Raw genomic sequence first — 24,113 nt, 5'->3', positions numbered from 1 at the left:
TATGCATCCTAGCGTATTACACAATACTTTAATATAAATACTATATTATTTAAAGGAAATCTTATGCAAACAGCTGTAGTGGATCACAAATGTGTGACACCGTTACAAATTATAATGTAAACTAGGCAGTATAAATAGGTATAAGAATTCTGAATTGATAATGAGGAAGAAGGTTTATAAACATAATATGATAGTCATCCGGGTATACACACACACACACACACACACACACACACACACACACACACACACACACACACACAACACACACACACAACTGTTTATATAAGATATATAGATCATATATAAGATACACGCCATGTTAAGTTTGTTAGTTCCGGGACAAGTTAAGCAGCCCACGAGCCAACGAATTCCGGATTACCATACTGTTAGTAAGTCTTTCGACATTTGTGTTTTATAAGTAATGTGTACTAATAAAAACGTATAAACTAGAATTTAATATTCCATCTATCTTTTCTGAAGACTCCGAGTTAAGGTTAAAATATAATTCAAAGGGCTCTGAAAATTCTAACTGAATTATCCTAATATAATAGGTTCCCTAACCCCGTTACATATAACTATAGGGTACAATATTGCAACGTCATTTTTATGAAATCTGTTAAGAACATTTTTAGTAAATATATATAGTAAATATATTTTATAAAAATGAAATTTAACAATAAAAGTATATTACAATACACTTTTAAAAACATTTAATAAAAATTATTTATAATTTCTTAAAAAAAATCATCTGGCATCCAAACGCAGTTACTTTCACACTACCTTCTATAAAACGCTATATTTGTCGTCTAAAAAAAGACTTAGGGCTGTTGAAGGTAGTCCAAACTCGATTTAACAGACATTTAAGCTTAAACTCAACAATGCAATAGGTACTAAATGGAAGATTGGAATGTACAATATCGGTTTATGGAGCTCGATAGTGCAATACTATGAAAGAGTAAATCGATCTCATTTTTTCAGATATAGGTACCTCATGGCGGTAGGTAACAATATAATAATTGTTGTGCTCTTTTCGTTGCAGAAAGAGCGGTTTACTTATTTGATGTTAATGGGAGAGAGGTAATATTATATTGTATAATATTATAATATATAAAATTATAATATAATATATTACCTGCGTGATAACTGATAATAACATTAAATCACACTTTTATTGCTGTGGAGTATGGACTATGGATAAGGTACTCCAGGAACGAACAAATTATAGCAATAATATTGGTTATTAATAATAATATAAATGTTAGGTACCTATATTGTTTTAGACTACGAGAGATAAACGGACAACAAACGCGTCGTTATTATTATTTTATATTACATCGATAAAATTATTATATAATAATGTAGCATATTATGCTCAGGGTTTTCCTCTCTCCCTCCGCTATCACGATATCTGACTCTCCGACACACACGACAAACGTTCGGTATCTGTCGTCTTAATCGTCGAACTTTACTCTATCGCGGCCCGCGGACGTCTCTTCGTGCACTGTTTAAACTACGACGGCCGCGTAGCACGAGACAAAGTCAGACAAAAACTTGGTCTCTCGATAAAATCATCACTCAATAATAATAATCTTAATTACCGAAAAAATATTTGTTTAAATTGCCACCGTCGCACAACACGAGTTTCTAAAATGTCAATATTATAATACTGCTGCTACTCACCACATCTCTGCTCCAGATGTCAACTGCTGTTTTTGTCTTTATTTCGGCCGAGTTCATAATAATATCATAATATCTCCGTCGTCGGCCGGCTGCAGATCGCCGTACGAATGCGAATTTATTCGATTGCAATAAGTGGACGTTTAATGACCATCGTCCGATAGAGAGGAAAACACCGACGGGCCTGTCAATTCCATCACACTGCAGCAGGTATGAAAACGTTTCGTTTATTACTTATTATACGATGGTATTCGTTTTATTACGACAGCACATTGAGACACAGACAGTGCACCGTGGTCTTGTCCCAGTCGATGGTTTTGTTATTTTTTTCCCTCTTGTAATCTGTGTAAATAATACACACACTATGACAAAAAAAAAGTTTCTCGTCGTTGTTAATTTTTATTTCAGTTTAAACTTAAAGCTAAAAATATAGGTACATATTTTAACGTATTATTATTTATCACTATTCAAATATAATTCCAGCAGGTAATACCCCATTCATACTCCGCGAGCTTTTTTTTTGTAAATGTCGTTTGTTTAAAAGGATGGCGGCTTGTGTTTGCCGTTCATATTATATGGGCAAAAGTAATACATATAAGTATCAGCATAATAATATACATAATAATGATAATATAATAATATATATATATATATATATATATGTATGAAGAGGACTATAATATGTACTACAGTCGAATACTGCCGCCTACCCATCACAAACACACAAGCCTTACAATATTTAAATGCATTATATATTTATATTATTATACCCGCGGCCCATTCCGTATTAATAACACGGGCACCCCGACTTATTATTATTATTGAGTTAGCTCGTCCCATTATCGCGTACGATAATCATTATAATGATCACCGTCGTGCGACGAATCGGTACAACGACAATAACGAGGGCACGGGCCGCCATGACGTTTTATAATAATAACGATGATAATATGACGAAATCATTACTATTATTATCTTGTCACCGACAGCATGACTGTAGGTCGTATGCAACATAAATGCATGATATGAGTAATATTATTAGTATACATATCACCTCTTCAACTTACTGTCATTAATATTGGCCGAGTACGGACCATTAAATGTTCTGTCAATGTTTTGAACGATGTTAATTTTTCACCAAACATGGAAAAATTAAATAACAGTGAAACTTCCGTACATCAAAATCTAGTGGAAAACACAAAAAAAAATTCGTACTATAGAGAAATTGATTGAGTAGAATTAAATTTGGTTCTCAAAAATATTTCCTCAAAAACACAACATTTTGTTAAACGGAAGTTTCACTGTGTTATATTACGTTTACAATAAGTGGGGTGACTGCAGGAACACGGCTGGAAGATGAATCGATATAATACTATACATAAGACATTGTACATCTTTATAAAATCCATTATTAAAATATAGAACTTAGGTGTTTAAAATATAGTCTGTGCCCCCTATGGTTCGGAAACAACTACGGCCGTGAGATTATAAATTAATAACCAAAGGCGCTATGGGCGCAAACATCTTAAAAGACATCCAACCAAGTTTAAGCCACCGCACAACAATATTGATAGTATACGTAAAAGCGTCAACAATACACAAAAATAAACCAGAAAATTGTGCTAAATATTTTGGTATGTAAAGTTGTTAGGTGTGCGTTATGTCTGAGAGATCGAGATATTTCCCGTTTTCTGTTCAATACGGCCGTAGTAGTTGCCGCGAAGGTTTTACAAAGATACCTTCAACTATATCCTATTTCATAATAATATTATTCACTTGGGTACCCTACCACGGGTTCGATAGGCAGTCGCCAACTTCAACGCAATAAAGTGACGATCAGAAATCCCTAGGTCAAATTCAGTTGACAAGTTTTATTTGACAATGTAACTTTCAGTTTTCATGTCGATATTTTTCCAACACCCGGTCGTTCTAATAATAATATTACTATCGTACGACAGCTGTACCACGTCTATGCGTTTGTCGTAGCAATATAAAACAATATTACTATATTATTTAGTATTATACAGAGTGATTCACCGAGCATGCTCACCCACTTTTTTCTTCTTCAATTATTCAGCTATTCAAAATCTGATTTTTTTTTCGATTTTTAAATAGACCTTAAGACCGTATTTTCAAATTCTTGAGATTTTTTGTATTACTTAAAGAATGCCCTGTGGAGATACAAGCTTTTGTTTTTCAAATGAGAACTACACTTCTATTCAACTATAAACTATACAGTAGATAATTTTTCTGAAATTCAAAATCAAAATCCGTACGTGTGTTTTTGAGTTATTTAACATTGAGTTCTAAGGATAAAATGTCCACTTACAGTAATGAGTTTATAAGATATGAGGACTATGGTGATTTGACAAATTGTAGTCAGTAATATTAATGTATCGATATTAATAATATAATTTGTAAAAATGGTCCAAGTATAATAAATACTAGGTGCAATTATACGTCTATTTTATACTTATGTGAATCCATTTTTAAAGACTATTGTCTTAATACAAACATTTTGTTAACTAAGAAACTACTCATTAGAATTTTGAATGTGGTAGGTGCATCAAAATTTAAAAATTATCCACTAATTAGTTTGTATTAAGAGAGGGGGGTTCTCATTTGAAAAATAGAAGTATTATCACCACATGGCACCCTAAGTAGTTACAAAAAAATTTAAAAATTTGAAAAAAATGGTTTTTAGTATATTTAAAAATTCCAAAAATCAGAATTTGAATAAATTCATTATTAAAGGAAAAATGGGGGTAACCGTGCTTGGTGAATTACCCAGTACATACCGTTTAATCGCAATGCGATAGAATACTGGCTAATCTCGATGAAAATATTTATTTTTTTGTTTTTCAGACACTAACGAGCAGATACGGTTTTAATTGTTGTGAAATTCCTACCACGATGGATAGGAATAACAGAATATACAACTTTGGTCCAGACGGCCGAGACGCGTGTTGGGCTGCATTGTCTAATTCGTGGAGCCGTTGTCAGTATCAGCAAGGTAAATTAAATATAAGTTATAATAAATATTATAATATTTATAACTATCATAATATTATATAACATCAGTGGGATTGGAATTCGGTGGAAACCGGTAGGTATTTTAGTCGTCGATTTTAAGAGACCTTATAGGTACAGTTACTAAATTTATCGCGTCGATAATATGACATGTAATGAAATTGAAATGCTTTCCGCTTGTACTTTGCATCCACGCAACTTGAATACAGTTTCACCGATTTGGCTCTTTTTTTTTTTTTTTGATGTTTGTAATATTTCGAAAGAGGTTTTCAAGGGGAAAAAAATTTTAAAAAGTTACCCGGACATTTTTGAATTTAGTAGAAATTGTTCTTTTTCTTAAATGGTTGAGATATAATTACATATAATATAACTGTCATTATGATTGGATATAATAATTTTGATATTTGATGACTATATTTTTTACCCTCGTTGATCTATCTAAAGTTAATTGACTCAAAAACTATAGTATTCAATAAAAGTTATATCAATATATTCTTTGAGACTTGGAGGGTTAGTTTATGTTTTCAATCCCAAACCTAAGTACCTAGCCAAAAAATAGCTCATGCGTGATTTTTTTTCGGCTCGAGAAATTTTGTTGCCTATTGGTTGAATGGTTACATTTTATTCTACAATTATAATTGATACAAATATGGCATAGGAATAATACAAATCTTTGGTACGAGCAACTTCGATGCGGGACAGTTAGTATTATTAAAATATCAGAACAACACGTGTACGACGTTATCGTGTTGGACTTTTGACCGAAGTACGCACTGACTTAAGTTATGGACGTAATAGGTTTAAATGTAGCATTTACGATACTATATTATTTCACCAGATAAACACATCACCCAAATATTTATATAGGTATGATTACATCATATGTTTGATGGTTATTAAATCAACGAGATTAATATAGTATCATATTATGGAGGTCAGTGGCGCCGAAGTTTTGAAAATTTGGTGACGCAATTTCGAAACTTCGAGGCCTTAATATATCAATTATTTAATATAGAAGTACCTGTGCCCTAATATATATTTACTCATAATCACGGTGACGTGGATTTAATCATAATGAAGTTATGATGTAAATAAAATTTGGCCGTCTGGCCACATTTTTTAAAAAAGCGGTCGGGTCATGGCCCAAAGTTAGCATGGACTTCGGCGCCACTGATGGGGGTATACGTTCAAATAATTTTAAATGATATTAACAAAATATGTTTATTTGGAAAGTTGTAGGATTATCCCACACCTGTAAAAATATTGAAAATGCAATGTTGATCCAACGACGTTTTTTTTTACGTTCCAGCTATTTTCCAATCATGAAATTAAATTATTTGGTATTTAGCAAACCCCTTTACTAAAACCGTTATAGTTATAAAGTACCTAGTATAATATACTATAAATATAATCAATTTCATAACTTATGAGACATAACAAAAAAACCTGGTTTTATTATACAATTTTTTTTTAATTAGGCTCTTTAAAAGCAAAAATATAAAACAGTACATAATATAAAAACATAAAAGTTTAAACAATCAATAAATTTATAAAACAACGTATTTTTACATTTAATAATAAAAATATAATATTTAAACACATTTTTTTAAAATTTTATATCAACATTCTTTTAATTTTTTAAGGAGTTCTGGTTTTTAATCATCCAAATATTTTGAATAACATTTTACTAATATTTTTACAATACGGTAAAATTATAGCTTATTTGGAAAGAAAAAAAATTTCAGTTTCTACAGCAGTTTTATAAAAAATAATTTAGCAGTTTTTGAACTTTTCGTGTATTATGTATATTATTAATACATTTTTTAACATAAAAGAAATAATTTTGATCACATTTACATCAAGTCTTTAGTAACCAATAACTTTGGCTCGTATTTCCCGTAATAATTAGTTGATAGCATCGTGTGGGTATATGTATTTATTATTTTATCATATTTCTCATACAAAGTTTATAAAACGGTAATATTAGTTATTACAGATATTATATATATATATATATTTAAACGCTATTTGTTTAAATATTCTGTTTGGTTTAAGATTTTTAGATAATGTTTAATTTATGCTCATGAAGTTATAGTAGGCACATAAATACATCTCTCAGTAGTTTTTATCAGATTTTAGTCAGTTTGTTGATTAATCAGCATGACTTGTATTATAATATTTTTATGTTTTTACTATGTACAATAAAATAAATTACAGAAACATCAAATACATTAAAAAAATAAAAAATTATGTACATCTGAAATGTTTGGATTGATGAAGTGACTCACTCGAACAGTGATTTATTTTTTCTCGGGGTTTTTAATGTTTAAAATGATTTATCTGCATTACAAAATCCATTTTAACTGGTTATATATTTATACATTGGGTAATGGCAAAAAATATCGTTTTTAAAGCCACTTAAATTAATTTCGAACAAATGTTGATTAAAAGTTTTTAAATAGTTTTAAGCTTTATAGTTGTGTTTTTGTATAGCAGTATAACTCTAATTAACTTATATTATTGTGTTTACGCTATTCGCTATAGTGTACGATTACAGTGCATACTATATTATACACATAGCATTAATCAAAATAAATATATCCTGTTTAACTTGTAGTCCACCGCAAGCACTTCTTTGAAATTTAAAAGGACTCAAATAAGAACATTTTTAAATTAACACAGTACCTACCTCAGTATTATAAATCGTTAGCTAATTTTTTTGTTCAAACAAATACATTACTATTAAATTACTTTTCATTAGAAAATTATATTAATTAACAGTAAGGTGGTTTTACTAAAAGATAATATAAAATGTTATTTTTTTTATGAACGGTGAACACCCCTAGAGGATCACCCTTAACAGAAAAGTCGGCTTAACCAAAATGTGTTTTTAAGCTATACAAACAATATAATATTAATTCTAGAATATAATAAGATAAACATTTTTAATTAAAGCTTACGTTCCAATTATGAAAATTTAAGGAACACAATTTTTAATTCCATTCTAATGATTTTTTTGGAAAAAAGTTTTGAGTATAGTGTAGTGAACTACTGATATAAATGCTTACATTTATTTTGAATAATATGTTTATGTACTGAGTGGTGTCCCGCTACATTATAACACCTGGTCAGTCGTTTTTTAAAGTAATTTTTAGAACAAAATTATTACAGTATTATTATTTATTATTTATAAATGGATGTATTTTGTGGTTTATTTATTTTAATATTTATTTTTTAATTTTTATCATTTAACTACTTCCCGTTGTGTATTTTTGTTTTTAAAGAAGATAATCAATTTGTAGGTCTTATTTTTCTTTTATGTTCAAAAGTTAAATTATTGTTTTCATTGCCTAATTATAAAATATAAACCCAATAAAGCTATAAATAATGTATTCAATTATTATTTTAATTATGAATTAATTAGATTCATAGCTTTATTGTGTTTATTTCTACTCAATCAAATTCAAATCATTAACTAATTTAACATTTGCTCTTTTAAGAAAAATTGATCCTATAAACTGATGATTTCCATTTTTTAAATTTTATATAAAGTTGATAAATGATATAAATAAAATAATAAATGTAAAAACTATAAGTTAAAAATAATAATACTTTCATAACATATAATATTGTCTTGCAAAAATAACTTGTAGAAAAGATGACGAACAAGGTATAATAATATAGTATTACACCACTTCATACAGAAACATATTATTTACAATAAATTTAACATATTTTCTTACAGTTAACTACAGTTTTAATATTTAAAATATTTTTTCAAACTATAAGTCGTTGTATTTTTGAACTTGTATAATTTTATGCGGTGAACTAAATTTAATGATAATGCAAAATGGATATCTAATCATAAAGTAGTAATAAAACCACCGGTCTGGTTTATTTTCTGAATACCTAATTTAAATGGTCTAACATTTAATAAGCCCAAACTAGATAATATCATGTGCATAATTGATAATCATCAAAAACGTATATTACAATATATTAATATACCACATTGTATCCACCTCTTCAGCTATGTTATTGTTGTGTACAAGGGTCAAATAATAAACTAAATAAAATGATAAACGACAGTGTGGTATTAAATAATTTGAGCAATGGTCTAATAGGTTTTTAAAATAATATTCTAACGCATTATAGTAGAGATATCAAATTTGTATCTGTTAAGAATTTTCAAAATAAAAGTTATATGACAAAATATCTTATTGTTCTATGTTAACACTATAGATTTGTTTTATTTTATTTCTGTTTTATTTTTTAACTAACATTATTTAAAGACTTCTTGAGGTTAGGATTTTATAAGAAGTTTGGTTCAATATGATTTACCTACTAAAAAATTATAAACAAAAATTAAATAATATAACCAGGCTAATTACCTTAGTAGTTGAAGCCTTAATTAAAAAAAAAAAATAATAATATGCAAATGTAAGTACACACATCATTCATTTGTATAATTTAACTTATTCTTTGAATGGTACTTAATATTTTATTACACTTTTTGATAAACAATTTGTCATTTTTGCGAAAACAATTTTTAAATATTCATTCATGTGTAACATTCCTTTCAAAAAGTTTTCTTTTTACAAACAAATATAATAATAATAGGTAATTTTATATTCTTATATTATGTATAATATATAATATTATGAAGCATGGCTGTGTAATATAACGGATTTAACTTGTATTCGTGGCATTTGCGAATGTTCACCTATAAATTACTTAACAAATATCATCTTTTTTCTTTTATTGTCCATGGTTATATAATTTAAAAACAACGACTTGCGGGATATACAAGTGAATCGTATTTTGTTCCATACAGAGATGATCAGAAATAACACAAGCGGACAAAATTACGTTCAGGGGAATTTTGGGATTAGGTTTTATAGCCGGTCTCGCCACTATTCCAAATGACCATTATAACTAGGTATTGTTTAATATTATTATATTACGTTTTGTTGGAAACACTTTAAAAACAACTTTTTACAAGTTTTCATGTATTTTCAAATTAGTGTAGGCATAATGGCATAATGTAAAATACTATTGTGGTCTTTAATTACTTAATCTATTTTTAACGAAATCACGTCCATGGTCTATGTACCATCTGTACGATAGTGGCCCAGAACCATTTACAGAAGATAAGTTTATATATAAATTAAATCTGTTAGAAAAAAATATGAAACGAAATTAATATTATTTAAATATAGAAAATATATAGGTGATTAAAATTGATTTTAAATTCAGAAAACAAAATTGCATAGTTTATTAATTTATCACAGATGTGTTGATTATTATTAATTATTATTTAGGTATACACAAATTTTTTTTTATGTTTTTGTTTTTGAATATATTTCGTAAGTACCTACCAGGATCTGGGAATTAAGATTTTTAACTATTTGCAAATAGTTTTAAAGTCATATCCACTTCTAATTAGTATGCTATACGAACGCACATTAATAATTGACCTTTAAATTGATACCTATCTATATACCTATACCTATCTATACGGCCCGGTTAACATTTTTATTTCCCTAAAAATCCTTATAATAAGCAATTACAATTACCAAAATATGCTTGTAAGCCTACAAGTAGGTATTAACTATAAGTATATGATTATTGTGTTTTTTTTTTTTTTTTTTGATATTTTCCGCCAAGACACATTTTTATATTGTAATGCATATCATAATAAAACATCATTCAAAAAAAAAAACAAGAAATATTTAAGAGGTTACACTTATACCAAATATTTCATATTTGTAACAACTGACAGCAAATAAAAATAAATAATTTATAACAACGGATTCGATGTCTTTTGGTAATAATTTATAGTAAATTTATAAACTGAGTGAGGGGATTTGAATTAAATTGTATAAGTTACACAAATTAGTTTATGAAATGTAATAACAAACCCGCTTAGTATATTTTATCTAAATAAATGTTAAGGGAGTTGAATGTAGCAAAGTTTTTTTCAGATTAAATCTGAAAGCTTGACAAAATAATTATTACGACTAGTTTATGCCTGAATATATAATAACCAGATTTTGCAATTACGTATACAGATTTGGCTTGATCAACATATTTTATTTTTTAATACAATTGGATTAGACTCCTATTTTTATTTCTGAAAGTTTGAATTATTTTTTTCATTGTATTTAAAAAAAAAACAAGATATTTTATTCAATCCGACTTTTTATTAAGACCAATGTTATACGCTGCAGTGGTTCTTAGGTCTTAAAAATTACGATGCGTTTTGTATTGACAAAATATTAAAATTTAAAATACACATACGGTGCCGGTCTTTGTGACAATAATAGTGTTGTATTATAAAAATTAAATGTACGATTATAATATACATATTTATATCATTTTAAGGTATCCACTCGAACAGGTTGTAGGTACCGAAAAAATCGAATATAACTTTTAATTTGTTCATTATATTGCATAATATATATATGATATTCAGATCTACACTCCACCCATCAAATTTGAAAGTGAACCTATCATGTGAGACATGTTGAATTCTTTACCTCGGGATGCCATCGCTAAATATTTGTACTAAAAACTTATTACGTTATGTTAAGTACAGATAAATGAAATGTTACCGTAGTGTGTTGGTAAACAATCATACTTATTCCAGTGATGGAAATAACACAACTATATCAAATACTGTTCAATTTTGAAAATAAATGACATGATTAAAAAGTGTCTGGAGCTATGTTAGAAAACTACCAAAGAGTATACTTAACCTAAGATAATATTTAAATAGAAATAGAAATCTCAATTAAAGTTCTAAAACAAATATTGAGCAGAATGTTTTTATTATTTATTTTAAATAAACAATTAACAAAGAACTTGGGAAATCTCACTCTGCGAGCTTGCTACATTCCAAGTATTCAAACGTATCTTAATACCTGGAAATATAGTTTTGAAAGAATTTGGTAGTGTTTATATTTTGGATGGTATAAATCTTAGATTAAAGACTTAAACAATAAGTGTTTATCTTAATATCAACATTCGTAATTAAATATCTTATTACAAACAATCGTAACTATGTAAAGTAACAACGAACAATAGTGAATAAATAAATATCTTAATATCAACAATCGTAACTATACATTAAACTATGTACTATAATATTGTACTGGTAACTAACAGAGTAACAGACACAATATAAGCCGTTCTAAACTTATATTTAGAAATCTAAAACAATTATAAATTATCGTATTCGACAAACGTATATTATTTAAGAGGACATCGTGTTAACTCCTTCTACAATATAAAAGGGAATTAACATATATTATCCAACTTAAAAGGTAGGTAAGAACCTATAGTTTGTGTGAGGTGTTTTAATTTCTTCATTATTTTTAAATATTCTAATATTTTATATACTCATAAGGAGGGCCCGGATTATTATGCAAATGCATATTCTTCTACGTTTGACTTATAATAATTCTGATTAAATATCTTGGAAGTTTCGCAATACGTAGATTCTGCTGTTAATTTTTTTTTGTACATATTTTTGCATATTTGCATCAAAATGCATAATAATTGCATATTTCTGGATAATTACATAAGAATTGCATATTTAATAAATACTTAATAAAATATTTTGAATTTTACTCAAAGTTTGATATACATGGCCAGTGGCAAGTAACATAGGGCCCAAGTGTTGCTTAGGCAACACCTTAAATATGGGCGGGTGGGTACTGATAGAAAAAAAATAGAATATTTTATAGGTCGTTATAACAAGAGTATAATGAGGAGTAGGTAACCTAAAATTATTTGAGCAACGCCTTACAAATTAAGTAAGTTTTTAAAATATTGTAAACAAGTTATATTTTATAGAAATATTGTTGTTGGCATTTTGTATATTGTTTATAATTGCATGTAGGTACACGAAATGAAATCGTCAAATGTTTAGTATATTTTTTGTATAGGTTTTCATTTTGTCCTAAGTAAATGTACCTAAACAAAAACTAATTCAAATATAAAATGTATTATAATTCCTGAATTTTACTGCTTTGGCGATGTAGATATGCCTAATGTAAAACCTAACGTTTAAATATACAGCTACATAATCGATTTCCATCAATCAATATAATATCATAGAAAGTTATATAGTAATATGCACAGAATAAATACAGTAAAAATGATATCGTATAGGTACCGTATGTGACATCTTTGTCGATTACCCGTGAATAAATGCGTAACATTATATTGGCGACAGCTGTGTATGACAACTGTTGCGCTTATAGGTGGCGCTCCTCGTCGACCGTTTCAGACACGAGCTCGTCAAGGCACTTAACTACTTCCTGAATAACTTCATAAACATTTTGAATTTACCAAGACTTTCTCAAAAAACCGCTGAACGAATGCCGGTTATCAAAATATTGACGGACGACAGATGCTAAGGATGTAATATCGCCGGTAAAAAATTTGATACGTTAAATAATATTTAGTACGTTAGTTCAAGGTACAACGTTATTTTATAATATACAAATATAAAAATAAACTACTAAAGAAATATAATGTACTGTAAGTTATTTATAAAAAACACACTTTTCTTGACTTCTTAATAGAAAATTGTTTAATGGTATCTTCAAAGTCCAAGGACCTAAGTACATCACTTTCGTTACTTAAAATGGTTAAGTTGGATAGACGACCTTGTGTCATTGTAGTTCTCAATATATTTTTTATAAGTTTAATTTTTGAAAATGAGCGTTCTCCACTACTGTTTGCCACCCTTAACACCAAGTACATACGCAGAGCAATGTCTACATTTGGAAATGTAACTTTTAAATTTTCTTCGAAGAGTATTCTGAACAAAAATAATTCCCAAGATTCTAGCAACTCCGCGATGTGTACTGTTTTACACAAGTTTTAGGGTAAAAAATGTATTATTGTACTAGCGATAAGCTTGATGAAAGTAACACTATCTGATTTATATAAATTATTGATATAGAAAAAAAAACACAGATAGTATCAAACAAACATTATTTTTAGACACTGAGCAATGTTTTTGCCAGTAAATAAAAACCATACTTCGAACGTAGTGTATAAATGTATAATAATTAATACAACACTCACGAAATAATACTAGTTTTGAAATTCAAATTACTATTATATACGAGTATACGACGCATCACTCAACACTGTAGTTGAATAATTCTATTTATAATTAAGTAGTAATAGTAGAAGACTACCAATCCCAATATAGTGATTCGTTTACTTAAAAAAAAATAAAATATTTTTTTGCAAATTACTAGAAAAATTTTTAAAAAAGGAAATTATTTTGTGGAGGCCCCTTACTAACTGGATCTTGTGGCGTCCTCGGGGCCTGGGCCCCGTGCCCCCCCCCCCCCCGTAAATCCGGCCCTGCCACCAGGGTTCATTGCACATGGAATCGGTTGACCCCTGCGAGTATCACTAATGTGGATACCTCGGACGCATACTTTTTGATAGGTGGGACCGTGGGACTGCGTGCGAGTCGTCCCTCACATCTAACTTGAAATCTTACTGACTAATAACCATGGTAGTAAAACTCTTTGTTCGATATCATATTTTTAATGATGTATTATATGTGCTTCTAACAGTAGGTATTAGTGTATTACAGTTGTCTTATTTAGCAGATAATTTTAGATGTAGGTTAATTGTATTTGAATGATACCTTACTTAAAACGTTTCTCATTTAGTATTTAAAATAATGAAGTACTTATTATGGCCTACGAGTTTTAATTAAATCTTAATTCAGTTTTTGTACATATTTCAATAATTAATACACATTTGTATGCTATGCACATTGCACACATTTTAAATAATGATATTTAAATTGTCTTTTTTTCTCTTAATACTTTTTTTAAAATTTTTTTAAATGTTTGGTTCTTTTAACACTCAATACATTTTTTTCCATATTTTTGTGCATATAATTGAATTTTTGAGTGCATAAATATATGCATATTTAACAATACAAATCTGGGCCTTACGCTTAACAATAAAATACTAACAAAACTTAAAAACATTTTAAAAAAAACCATAACAAACGCAGATAATATTCTTACATATGAGTTTGATAGTATAAGTGCGGATTCACTCACTAAAATCATAGCTACAATAAAAAATTGGTTCTGCCGAGTGCAAATTTAGTATGTAGTAGGCGTTTATAAGACGGTAACAACACAATATGCGAGTATGTTGTCGTCTTAATACATTTATTCAATTTTAGTGAAATTGTACTGAGCCATTCTGTTGGGTGTTTACCAGTTGCCCCCTAAGGCTATTATCGCGATTTTAAAAATATACCAGTTGCCCCCAATCAAATGTACCAGTTGCCCCCAATTGAAATTTGAATGTACCAGTTGCCCTCACATGTTATTATATACACAAATACAATATATAGCTCGTAAAATAGGGGTGGTAAATATACAAATCATAAATAAAATATAAAATTCAAAATTATTATAATAATTTGTCAACATAACATGTAATTTTAGATGCGTCTGAGTGTATATAATCATTGAAAACGTATGAATTGTTATTTAGTATGTTAAAAAAAAAATGCTCTGGCTTTGAACTTGAATTCAATCCGTCAATTATTGTATCCGATAAAATAAATATAAAAATAAAAATATTAGCAGATTAGATTTTGTAAAAACGGTTAGTAATTATTATAACAAAACATAATAATTTTGAATTTTATACTATTTATATGCTGAAAAATTATTATATTTTGATTTTGTACTATTTTATATTAACAAATTATTATAATTTTGAATTTTATATTTTATTTATGATTTGTATATTTACCTCCCTTATTTTACGAACTATATATTGTATTTGTGTATATATTAACATGTGTGGGCAACTGATACTTTTTCCTCTAGGTAGTTTGGGAGGATTTGGTATAAAAAAGGTATTTTTGGTTGCAACTGGTACATGCCCATTCTGTTTCCTGACATTCTACGAACCTATGTGGTACTGAAATTCAATACTTTTGAATTTTTTATTTTCGACCCTCAACCTGCCAAGTATTCGAATAATGTAAGAACCAGAGTTTTATTAATAATATAACCTATTCATATTCGATATATCACTATTTTATCCATAGGTACACTTATAACTTGTAGGGTACTTAGCATTCGATTTAATAATCTGTATACAATATTTGAAATCAACGCATATGGTAAGTACCTATGACCTGTGAAAATCGGATAAAAAAATAATCTAAAAACTTATTTTTATTCAAGGTATTAGGAATTTAGTTACCATCATCATATTATTATTTGTATTTATTCATTAATTAATTTAATATATATACGGCAATGGCACCTTAGTTATATGCATGTACAGTGTAAAAATTGCATAATATGTATAATTGCGGTTATAATCTATAAAATAAATTAGAAATGTTTATTACTTTTTATTTAAAATTGTGTTTTTTTTTTATTTACAAATTTACTGCTGGTGTACATTTGAATAAAATGAAAGTCCCCACACATTTGAATTACATAATATTATAACACGTATAAATTATAAAAAAAAACTTATTTAGTCTAGTCGCTTTTATTCGTATGAAAAAAACCATAATTATAATATAGTGCTTATATTTAGCAGGGTTGGGTGGTCTATATAGCTGCCCTCCTGGAATTCACCACTTACACAATACCTAATATTATTAATATTTACAACACCTGACTTTAATTTGTAGTTCAAGTGCGTATTTTTAAGTTATTTATGAAAAAACCTCAATCCCACTTTAAATTATGTTTTAGACCTTAACACAATGACAGTCTCATGTGATAGTACATCATCGAGTGATGCCGGAGATCACAAGTCCAAAGATATATCAAGTATATTTCAGTTTATTATTAAATGATAACTTTATACTAGACACATTAGGCTGCAATGAGTAATAACTGCTTAGGCTTTAAATATCAGTAACTGTCTTACCAAAGTGTTTTATAATTGACATACTACGTAGATCATCGTTCGATACATTTATCTACATAAAATATATATATCATTACAATGTATATACCTATTTAAATTTAAATGTATCAAAATTCGAAAGTCTTTATTATTTAACACGATAACTGAAATTAATTGATAAATATTATTTGGATTAAAATTTGTTTAATCTGTACATTTTTGTTTTTAAACACTTATAACTTAATCCTAAGTATTTGGAGAAAAAAACGTTTTATTTTGGTTAGTGTTATTCCGTCAATATTGCCTAAACATATTTCCAATCTGAATTCTGATAACACTAATGGTAACTTTGATGAAAAATTACAAATTAGGTCGTTGCCCGATTTGAAATCGTAAACTATGGACACACTGCAGTACATTTACAGGGCACTTCATAAATAAAAATCGTTTCTGCACAGAATTTTAAACTACTGTAGGTACAATTTATGGGTCATATATTATAAATGTAATATGTTATAATCGATCGATTTTTATTTACTCAAGCCAAAATTAAAATCAGATTTTTCGGGTGTAAAACGATTAGATTAAAATGTGTTTAAATAAACTGTAGATGTGACTCAAGTAAATATAAACAATTATAAAAATAAAAATCGATCCATAGATTATTTATATTATAAAATCCCCTATATATTTGTGCGTGCATATTTAAAATGTGGGATTAATGAACTGAGCTATTGTTTCACTATAATTACGATATTATATTTTTTTCAATCACTCTGTACATACCTACCAATAATCCTGAAAAAAAAATCTGGTAAAGTAATCATAATACAGTTTCATGAACTGTTGTAATATATAACAGTTGTATATTGTATATTATACACTATGCGTACTCGAATAAATTGTCTCCGGGCCAAGTTACAGAACTGTGCATATACAACTAACTTACTAAGTACGTTTATTAAAAAAGTTTTTATCGGTGAATAAATTGGTTTCAACTTTTTTTTCATTCTATGTTTTTAGTAAATAAACAACACCGTTACACTTTAGTAGTATTCGCCAATTATTTTCACTACGTGGTAATTGAATCGAGTTTGTGAGACAGTTCACTGCGCGTTTTTCATAATAAATTTTATTCGTACATGTAATACTGCAGTGCACTCTAGTATTCATGCATAGCAACTATAGTAAGTATAAACACCTTAAAAATATGTCGAAACAGAAATAAAAACTAAAAATAATAATAAAAATATTATAAAAGTGTTAACTGAATTTTATTTACCTATTAGTATTTTGTTTTTAACGCTTATAATTATTGAGTGTAAAAATAAATTTATTTTTGAACCTAATTTTCCATGACATCGTATGCTTTTCATATACTTTAGTTTACAACTAGAGAACGTTTTTCTTGAAATTCATAATAAAATTAATTTTACATAAACAATTTATAATAGTATAACAATGAACATTATTTTTATTTTCGGCGTTATTTAGAGTAGATTTTCGTTTGCTTGAGGAAATTGCGTCTTGACAATCAACTTTTTGAATAAATGTTATTTGGTAGTTGAGTACAAATTATATTTAATTTTAACTCCCTATGAATATAACTCTATTGTGTTATAGACAAAATGTAAATAATGACTATGAAACATCGAAACCTTAACTTTCATGTAAATTTTCACTTAACAAAAATAGACTCTTTTTAGTTTGATAACAATACCAACAAATAATAGCAATTAACAACTAATTTCAAATATTATTGTACTTTAATTATATGAAGTTTTTGAAAACATCTTATTCTCACTCAGTTTATCTACATACTATAAACACATGTAAAAAAATACAATTAAAATAATCATATACCATTGCATTTGAGTTACCTTGTCGCTGAGGCCTCGAGTTATTTCTACTTTCAGCTATACAAAACTGTAATGAATGAGTGATACATTTATTGCTATAAAACTCTTTCATTTTGTTTTAATTTAAAAAATTCTATAATCTGAACATAGAATATTTGGTACAAAGGTATGACACTAATATTTCTTGTGAAGTTAAACTGTTAAACATATTACCTGATACAATTTATTTCAAATTTGTTAGGGTATTAGATTACCGTGTAGGGTATAACAGTCAAATTAAAATTCATAAAATTAGGTTATTTTATTAACACAAATTACATTCAAAATCGGTCGAAAATTATAAACAAAATGATATAACAATTTTTTATCATAAATTATATTTGGCAATATACTTTGTACAGTTTTTTGTAAAAAATCTAACACGCTTTTTTCAGAAGAAATAATCGCATACAACTCAACTGCTGACATTTTAAAGTTTTAAACACACGCAATTTAGGATTGACACGTACTGACAGTTATGTCAATAATGAGCAATGTACTATGTTAGAATGACAAAATATCTATTAGTAAGAAACAGTGAATATAATATCATAAAATGATAAAGATAAGCAAGCATAGATTGTTCGTACCTGTAATATAAATAATCGTCTTAGCGAGTCACATACTAAACTCGATTTTCGATCGGTAGGTCACATACTAAACGAATACTCATGTAAGAATGCACCTAATAACTGTTTTTAGAAACTTATAAGCACTCTGAACTTTAATAATATTTTAGGGTTCTCATTAACCAAATGCAATAAATAAATATTCCTACCATGATTTTCTACTCTTTTTAACAACATAATAAATGAGCAGCAAACTTTATGGAAGATAAATTTAGGAGTTATAAATATATTTGATCTATATATTATCCTTATTTAAATGTATTGAATACCAATATACAGTTATAAAATATTTACATTATTCATATTTAATTAAAAATAACGTTATGCTCTTGGAAGTTGTAAGTTTACCATGTTCCTCAATATTCCCTATGACAATTTTTTTTAAAGAAAAATTTCTAATTGATATTTTATAATACAATACGGATTTATAAACCATTATACAATACAAATGACTAATTTAGGGGGAAGCGTTTCAAAGAGGGTTTTTATCCACTTTTAAGTTTTAAGAGAATACTAGTGAAGGAATCTATTAGATTACAGCCGATACAACTAAGTACCTATTCATCCATGACAAATATATAGTAATATATTATATATAAATTAATATTTACTCACATATATCATTGATCAATGTCAGTTCTTATTTATAATTTTATACTATTACCTATTCTATAGTTTTGAAAAATGTGTAAACTATGATTTGTAGACTGATTACTAATTATTATAAATTCGTATCAATTAAAACGGCCAATATAGTCGATAAATGCCAAGAAACAACGGTTGCCACAGCGAAGGTCAATTAAATAGGCATGTTTTAAAATGGAATAATTGCCTAGAATTTTAGATTTTAAAAAACAAAAACACGAGACGATCAAGGAACAAACATTAATTATATGTAAAATGAACAGTAAAAATGTTGCTATTTAATAAAAAAACCTACAACAGGCATTTGGTCGATTGATATTTATATAATAATATATCTTAACAGAAATTAGTTTCAACTTATAATTAATGATAATAATAGGTAGTATTAAAATGTCGTTTTTATTTTAAACTAAATATTGCTCTCCTGTATAAATAGTAAATACATTTACATTTTACATATTTCCTATAAATTATAAAACTAATGACTAATAATACATTGTACGGTTGTCGGTTCACAGTATCAGTTACTTCGAGGTCGGTCAGTTCATGTAGGTCAATCAAAAAAACTAGCGTCTTGCAGACGTCGCTGTCTCCGAGGCCAAAACCACAACCATCATCTTCACCGAGAACCCCCAAACCCAAATCATTTAAACAGTTAGACACACAACAACAGCTGAAATCGGCCAACAGTCGGCTTTCCAGTTCGGTAGAGGTTATAAAGCAAGTGATTTCGGAACCACCATCAACTAATGATCAGTGCAACTGCAGCCAATCTGGATATTCGGAACTGTCCGTCGTCAACAGCGTCATAAGCAACAACAATAACAACAACGATGACAAAAGCACCCATAATTTAGGGTCTATGGAAACTGTTGACGTTGTCAACCAGAAGCAACAGCAACTGATGTGCGCTGATAACTCCGGATCTTCGGTAGACATTACAGAACCAACCACCGTTTACTCCGAGAAGCCAGTAATAATATTACAGAACGAATGTGGCGACCACATTGTATCTGTGTCTAGTCCGTCGACTCCGTCCACTACTAACGAGCAGCAAATCGAGAATGCACAGCAAAGTAAAGGTGAAAACGTTTCATCCGTTTCCTCTGAGTTGGTTCAGTCAACTGCCAACAAGCAGCTAACCGAAAGTGCACAGCAAAGTGAAGGTGAAAACGTTTCATCCGTTTCCTCTGAGTTGGTTCAGTCAACTGCCAACAAGCAGCCAATCGAAAGTGCACAGCAGATCGAAGATAAAAACGTTTCATCCGTTTCTTCTATATTGATTCTGTCCACTGCCAACAAGCAACCATTCAAGAGTACACAGCAGATCGAAGGTGAAAATGTTTCATCCGTGTCCTGTCCACTGACTCCGTCCACTACCGTCGACCAGCAATTCAAGAGTGTACTGCAAGTCGAAGGTGACAACGTTTCATCCATGTACAATCCACTATCTTCATCCATTACTATCGAGCAGCAAATTGAGAGTGTACAGAATATTGAAGTCGAAAACGTTTCATCCGTCTCCTGTCAACTAACTATGTCTACTGCCGTAGAGCAGCAAATTAATAGTGAACAGCAGATCAAAAGCGATCCGGTATTATCCGTGTCCAGTCTACTGTTTCCGTCCATGGCCGCCGAAAACTTGATGATGCCGGAAGTCACTAACGTCGAGAACCTAACAGCCCTTAAAGTTGTTATGTCGTCGTCACAGCTGCAGCCACTGCACGAAGATGACGATGAGTGTCCCGTTCAATCAAATACTGGTAAGAACTAAACCAACAGTAGTTTAATTCATGTGATTAATATTCGGTAGTCAGCGATCGAAATAGGTAGGTATGTAATTCGTTTTTGTAACACGAGGGAATGAAATAGTCGATAGGAAAATTCTGGTAGCAATTATAAGTAAAAATCTTTAATAGAGCCAAAAAAGGCTATAACATGTTTGGGAATTTTATCACAAAACTCGTCACGTTTCATTATATATTTGGGTACTAATTTTTTACTGATGCCGTAACACATTTGAGCACTATATTATAGACTATCACTACAGTAAATATATTTACTTGATATATTATCATTGTGTAAAAATTGTATAGTATATATATATGTATGTACTCAATTATATTATGTAGTTTCTAAATATACAGTTATAAACATCCATGAAATTATGAATTGTGCATACTTAGTCATAACTCACAATAAAAGCTTATATTTTTATTTTTATTTTTTCATCGACAGAAATTATGGTGCTCTCAGAAAAACCCGCTTTGTCCAAGTACGAGACGAAGATTAAAGAGATAGACAACAACATAATTTCGTACTCAAAATCGATCCTGTGCACGGTGCTGGTCGTCGTGGTCCTTCGCGTCTTGTTTTGATACAATACGATCTAATTTTTTAAAACTATTATATTATAAGATTTCTATGTTGTCCATTTATATATTATAGTATTACTTACGTACGAGTAAGGTTTTCCACCAACCGGTTGAGAGATTATCGATTTTCAAAAGCATTCGTCATAATTTAAACGGATGTTTTTGAAAATCGATCGTCTATGGACCCGCGGTAAACGTTACTCGTTCGTATCGAGTGATGATAATAATAATTTACTTCGCATCCTAGAGATCAAAACTCTTTATTCACATTATGTTATACGTAAATTCGTTGTGATTTTTTTTCCAACTACCTACTGATGATTTATATTTTACTGTTTAATTAATTTCATAATATTTTTTTACACCGTTTAGTTAACACAATAATTATTATTACTACTATACCATATTGCTGCAAGTCCATTATTCAACCAAATAAATTATTGAAATCTCAACTGCAGTCAATTTAAGTTAAATTATCGTCACTTTCATTTATTATTATTATTTGCTATTTACGTACTATGGGTATTATTTATGTACTATATATTTTTTACAATGCGAGTTATTTTTATTTTTATTTGAATTATTGTACTATTTTTGATATATTATCGTTACGATTGAAAACTGATTTTTCGTCATAAGTGAATTGCATATTATAAATGTTATAAGTACAGGATTTCAGTTTTAATTACAAAAAAAAATCTTGAACGAGTGTTTTATATGTTTGTTGTTAATTTATTTTTTTGTAGTTAATTCACGTGTTCCTGTATGTATAACGTAAGCTTAAAAAATTGTTTTTCACTGTACCATTATTGTATTACATATTATTATACTATTTATTTGATTGTCGATTATTACAAAATCACTCATAAATACTAATATATTATACTTGACGAGTTAAATGTCCATACTCTCATGAGAATTGATTTATTATAACATTTAAAGTTAAGAAATTTATTTTATATTAATCACATTCTTATTATATAAGCTAAAATTAATTAAAAGTTTCCTTTTTACAAAACATTTGAATACAGCTTAAAATATGTATTGCTTAAACAGTAATAATGTGTTTTATTAATTTGTTTGTTTCATAGATAATATTAATATATACCTCCCAAAGTATTCTACCAAAAATTTATTTCTACCTCATCAAAATTACTACACCCATTATTATTGTTATTGAATTAGAGTTTTGTATTTTCTGTATTGTGATTATTGGGTTTATTCCGCACCTACTAACTCAAAAATATATTTACATATACCTAATTAAATTTAAATGTGTTCACTTTTTTAGACTCATTCAGCAAATATAAAAAAATCCAAATGGAACTAGTTGTAATAATTAACAAAAAATAAAATTGTTATTGAATATAATAACCTATAATACATCCTATGAACTACATAGGTATAATATTAGTTGAATTATATTCAACAAGTTAATCAATAAGTAATTCAAATATTAAATGCAAAACTTTGGATTTTAAAATGTATAATGTAATTATAACTTTAACGTGTATACACAAGATTTCATATTCAAAACTTTCAATGCTTACTTCAAATTTAACTTTAAACGTTGAATCAACATTTCATACCTTAGTAACCTTATCAACTTGTAAGTGATAATGGTCTTCAATTGTTGCAACAATATTACTAATGTCTAATTGTTTATATATTAGAATATATTATTAACTTGTAAGTCAATTCCAACGTATTGACCGTTGTGATGTGAAATTCATTCAATTCAAAACAAAATATCAAAAATTGATAAATAGAAATTCGTTAACATACCGCTGAATATCAAATATATAGTAACAATTTTAAATTCAAAAACTTATAAAAAACGTATGTTACTTTCCAATAAACTTTTATTTTTGTTAAGGTTAACAAACTTGTATTGAATCTTCTATTAAAATGTTTAATCT

General features: G+C 28.4%; 1 protein-coding gene across 2 annotated transcripts; it reads left to right on the top strand.

Annotated features, from left to right (window-relative positions):
• Positions 1–1,442: 1,442 nt before the first annotated feature.
• Positions 1,443–23,165, top strand: LOC111034867 (myb-like protein AA). Of its 2 annotated transcripts, XM_022316269.1 has the most exons (5): positions 1,443–1,890; positions 4,546–4,693; positions 16,491–16,568; positions 20,338–21,582; positions 22,058–23,165. In XM_022316269.1, exons 2-5 carry the CDS (start codon positions 4,594–4,596, stop codon positions 22,195–22,197), a joined length of 1,563 nt encoding a protein of 520 aa, XP_022171961.1. In that variant the 5' UTR covers positions 1,443–1,890; positions 4,546–4,593; the 3' UTR covers positions 22,198–23,165. The 2 variants fall into 2 exon arrangements, with proteins under 2 accessions (XP_022171961.1, XP_022171962.1); XM_022316270.1 differs by lacking the exon at positions 16,491–16,568 and having other exon boundaries at positions 1,446–1,890; positions 22,058–23,164.
• The last annotated feature ends 948 nt before the right edge of the window (positions 23,166–24,113 follow it).

The sequence above is a fragment of the Myzus persicae genome, unplaced genomic scaffold, assembly GCF_001856785.1.
Source record: "Myzus persicae strain clone G006 unplaced genomic scaffold, MPER_G0061.0, whole genome shotgun sequence".
Taxonomy (NCBI): Eukaryota; Metazoa; Arthropoda; class Insecta; order Hemiptera; family Aphididae; genus Myzus; species Myzus persicae.
Note: the sequence above shows the minus strand (reverse complement) of the source record. Positions and strands in the feature narration are given on the sequence as shown.

Bases quoted from the DNA above. Each gene is read 5' to 3' on its own strand.
- LOC111034867 (XM_022316269.1), top strand. From the start codon at position 4,594: ATGGATAGGAATAACAGAATATACAACTTTGGTCCAGACGGCCGAGAC. The intron at 16,569-20,337 runs GTATATTTCAGT...GTCGGTTCACAG, and splicing joins CAAGTCCAAAGATATATCAA to TATCAGTTACTTCGAGGTCG. The intron at 21,583-22,057 runs GTAAGAACTAAA...TTTCATCGACAG, and splicing joins TCCCGTTCAATCAAATACTG to AAATTATGGTGCTCTCAGAA.